Here is a 3,385-nt window from a genome sequence, read left to right as displayed (position 1 = left end):
CTTCTGGCTAATTCATTTTAGCCCAATTAAATTTAGTATAAACTTTTAACTTGAAAAATATTTTTAGGAACTTTTTAAATATACTCGATTTAGCTGTAGTTATAGTTATGTACTTTATATATTGAAGTTTTTTATTGTCCAATGTCCATATTGACATTACAATACATTATATAAAAAGTAATATATAAACGTAAAAAAATACATACCATCCAGGTAGCAAGCTAATGTTTTTCGTCATCATATTTACGGCATTAGCTTGTTACCTGGGATAAAAGAGGACCGCTGATTATAATTAGCGGGGGTGGTGGGGGCCTTTACGGGCTAACACGTTTTAGCCCAATTAAATCTTATATAAAGTCTGAGATTAAAAATATATACACACAACTAAAGCTACAGCACTAATTAAAAACTTTTATTTAGCAACGCAAATCTTTCAGTCAAATGAAATTTTTGTTTTCTTATAAATTTTATTATTTATTGTATAAAAATAATATTTACTTGTTACAATTTTACTTATATACAATTAACGAAATGTTTATTTTATAACGTTAAATGATCTTTAATAAATCGCAAATGAATTCTCGAATAATTGCGCGAGATCCTCTTCAGATTGTTCACGTGGCGCCAATTTCGTAATGCGATGCTAAAAAAAGAAAAGAAATCAATTTTAATATACGCTTTTAAAATGTAGTATTGATCATTATACTACATTTTATGTTAATTTCATCTTTCTTATTTGATAAAAAATAATATTCATTGAATATTATTTACCTGAGGCAAAGTGCCTTGAACTAAAGTAGGAATGTCTTCTTTTTTGAAACCGAGTTCTGCCAAACCATTTTCGACTTTCATAACACGCATGTATTCTTTTACAATGTCAGCCAAAATTTTACCCGCGTCAGCCCGTTTGGCATTTTGGACATTTGCACCGAGCAATTCTGCAGCTTCCAGATGCCTCTCTGGACATGCGCTTCCGGTAAAGGAAAATACGGCTGGCGCAGAGATCACCACGGATAGACCGTGAGGAATTATGGGATGATCGTTACTATATCCCTTAAATAAAATAAAGATTCAATAAATACGTTCAAATTTAATTCAATAAAAGCATTAAAGAATTTCAAAATAATTAATTTTGAAAGATACAGAAAGATAGTATAATTTGAAAAATTTATTCTAAATAGAAGATAAAAGAAAGATAAAAGAAAAGATAGAAAGCATAATTTTATATTGCTGGTTTGGGAAAACTATTGTAATTGAGGATTTTTTTATTACTTTCTAAATAGAAGTTGCTCATCCCGATAAATATATCGAAGTCTAAATAGGAATTAAACGTATGCAAATTAAGATATTGACGCTATATGAATTAAAGAGTTTCTAATTACCTTTGGTTGGAAATTTCGAACATTTCCGCTGATAGGATACGAAAGTCCATGACAAAGATGAACACCAGCGTTTCCAAAACCAACGCCTGCCATTGTACTTGCTAAATGCATGTGACTCCTCGCTTCCAAATCCTCTTGATTGTAAACTGCTCGCTTGAAGTATCTATATAAAAAAATCAAATATTATTATTATTATCTCCAAACATTATTTATTCACTTATATATTTAAAGAAAAATAAGTATCACCAAAAGTAATTATTATTATTATTTTCAAAAATTATTTATTATAATTTTAAGCATTACATTTATTTAGTGAAAAATTGATAAAAATTAAGAAACCAGCAAAATTTCTTAGCGTTTTTTATGCATATTTATTAAGAGAGATACTCTTATTCTTGCAAAATTAATATATTTATTTTAATAATAATTAGGATAAAATTTTATATTTTAATATTACATAATTTCGTAATTTTATTTCTGGAATCACATTGATAAAAATTTAACCGCTATTTCTTTTATCTGGAATATCTCTGATTCAAAGTAAGTACACCAGATACGCAATTTTGCATAATAATTGACTGATTAATTACTTGCGCATAACTTGGAGAGCGTATCGCGCCCAAACATCGCTGACAGGATTACTGCCTTGATAAGCTGGTCTTAGAATCGGATTCGGTGGGCATGGCGTTCTCTCTGTATAGGGTATTGCCGTGAATGATTCCAAAGCATGACAGAGCACATCGAAACCGGAGTAGGCACATACTTTCTCTGGTAAAGACAGAGTGTGCTGGGGATCGATGATTCCCAACGTTGGACGTAGAGATCTATGATCAGACAGTTGAAAAATTAATTTTTTTTTTATATCTTCTTTGGCCGTGTTCCGATATACACTGACAACGCTGAAAATCTATGGTATACGTAACGTGAACTATAGATTTTCAATACTGGTAATGTATATCGGAACACGGCCTTTCTATCCAACGACGCATATTGAACATTACCTGTTAGCGATCCCCGTTTTGGCCTTTAGCGGCCGATAATCGAAGATAGATACTCCAGTTGTCTCAGAACCGGTACCGGAGGTTGTCGGAACGGCGATGAGTGGCTTTAGAGGTACCCGAATCGGTTTACCTTTCCCGATCGGCGCGTTTACGTAATCCAAAAATTCGGCGTTTGGATCGCAGCTATACAGATTGGCCGCTTTACAGGTATCCATCACAGAACCACCGCCAACCTGCGAATTAAAAATAAAAAAAGCTCTACTCTTCCTTTCTTTTTCTACGTATGTCACTTATTGCGTCGTTTCTCACATACGCACCGCTACAAAAGCGTCAAAATTTCCACGCTTGGCAAACTCGATCGAATCTTGTAAGCTTTGCTCAGTTGGCTCTACGCGTACTTTATCGTAAATCTCAAATTGAATCCCATATTTAGAGAGGCTATCAATGGCAGTTTTTACGGGAGCTAAGTTCACCAAATTAGGATCTGTCATCAGACACGTCTTCTTTGCTCCCAAATTTTGTATGTCCATTCCTAACTCTCTCGTTACTCCTACTCCATATCGCACCGTAGAACAGGCCATCTAAAATTTTATGTAACTTTTAATAGTAATTAACATTATACGTAAATTAAGAAATTACTATTATTACATTTTAATTCTTTTAATAATATAAAAAATAAGCTATCGAAAAGAATTCAATATTCTTTGTACTTTTAATATTTTTGGTTTTTCATTAATATTTTTGTGAGATACGTATTGCTTTGTATATACTACTCGAATCTAAGCTCTAAAATAAAACTCTTATACCTAATATTCTCTAAAAAATAATTTTTATTTCTACGAAGTAACATTGTTGAAACTTGTTGTTGCACCTGATGTATTACAATATAATATTCGGATTATTATCAAAAGCGAACAGGAATTGAGTATGATTGCTGTAAAAACAATTCTTATCTGAGTACACAACATACGTAGGAGGTCTTCGATTTCGTAATGGCCGAGG

The 3,385-nt window shown here is 32.2% G+C and overlaps 1 protein-coding gene across 2 annotated transcripts in view; it reads right to left on the bottom strand.

Annotated features, from left to right (window-relative positions):
* Positions 1-105: 105 nt before the first annotated feature.
* LOC105462462 (probable hydroxyacid-oxoacid transhydrogenase, mitochondrial) overlaps positions 106-3,385 on the bottom strand; it is a 4,185-nt gene continuing 905 nt past the window's right edge. For both annotated transcript variants that reach the window (XM_011709085.1, XM_011709086.1), the window contains 6 exons: positions 2,701-2,964; positions 2,384-2,616; positions 1,973-2,206; positions 1,383-1,545; positions 772-1,053; positions 106-643 (listed from right to left, as the gene is read on the bottom strand). In XM_011709085.1, coding sequence (XP_011707387.1) covers positions 560-643; positions 772-1,053; positions 1,383-1,545; positions 1,973-2,206; positions 2,384-2,616; positions 2,701-2,964 — 1,260 coding nt within the window. In that variant the 3' untranslated portion in view covers positions 106-559. The remainder of the gene's footprint in view (positions 644-771; positions 1,054-1,382; positions 1,546-1,972; positions 2,207-2,383; positions 2,617-2,700; positions 2,965-3,385) is intronic.

The sequence above is a fragment of the Wasmannia auropunctata genome, unplaced genomic scaffold, assembly GCF_000956235.1.
Source record: "Wasmannia auropunctata unplaced genomic scaffold, wasmannia.A_1.0 LD336099.1, whole genome shotgun sequence".
Taxonomy (NCBI): domain Eukaryota; kingdom Metazoa; phylum Arthropoda; class Insecta; order Hymenoptera; family Formicidae; genus Wasmannia; species Wasmannia auropunctata.
The sequence above is the reverse complement of the archived record's forward strand: the minus strand, read 5'-3'. Positions and strand labels throughout refer to the sequence as shown.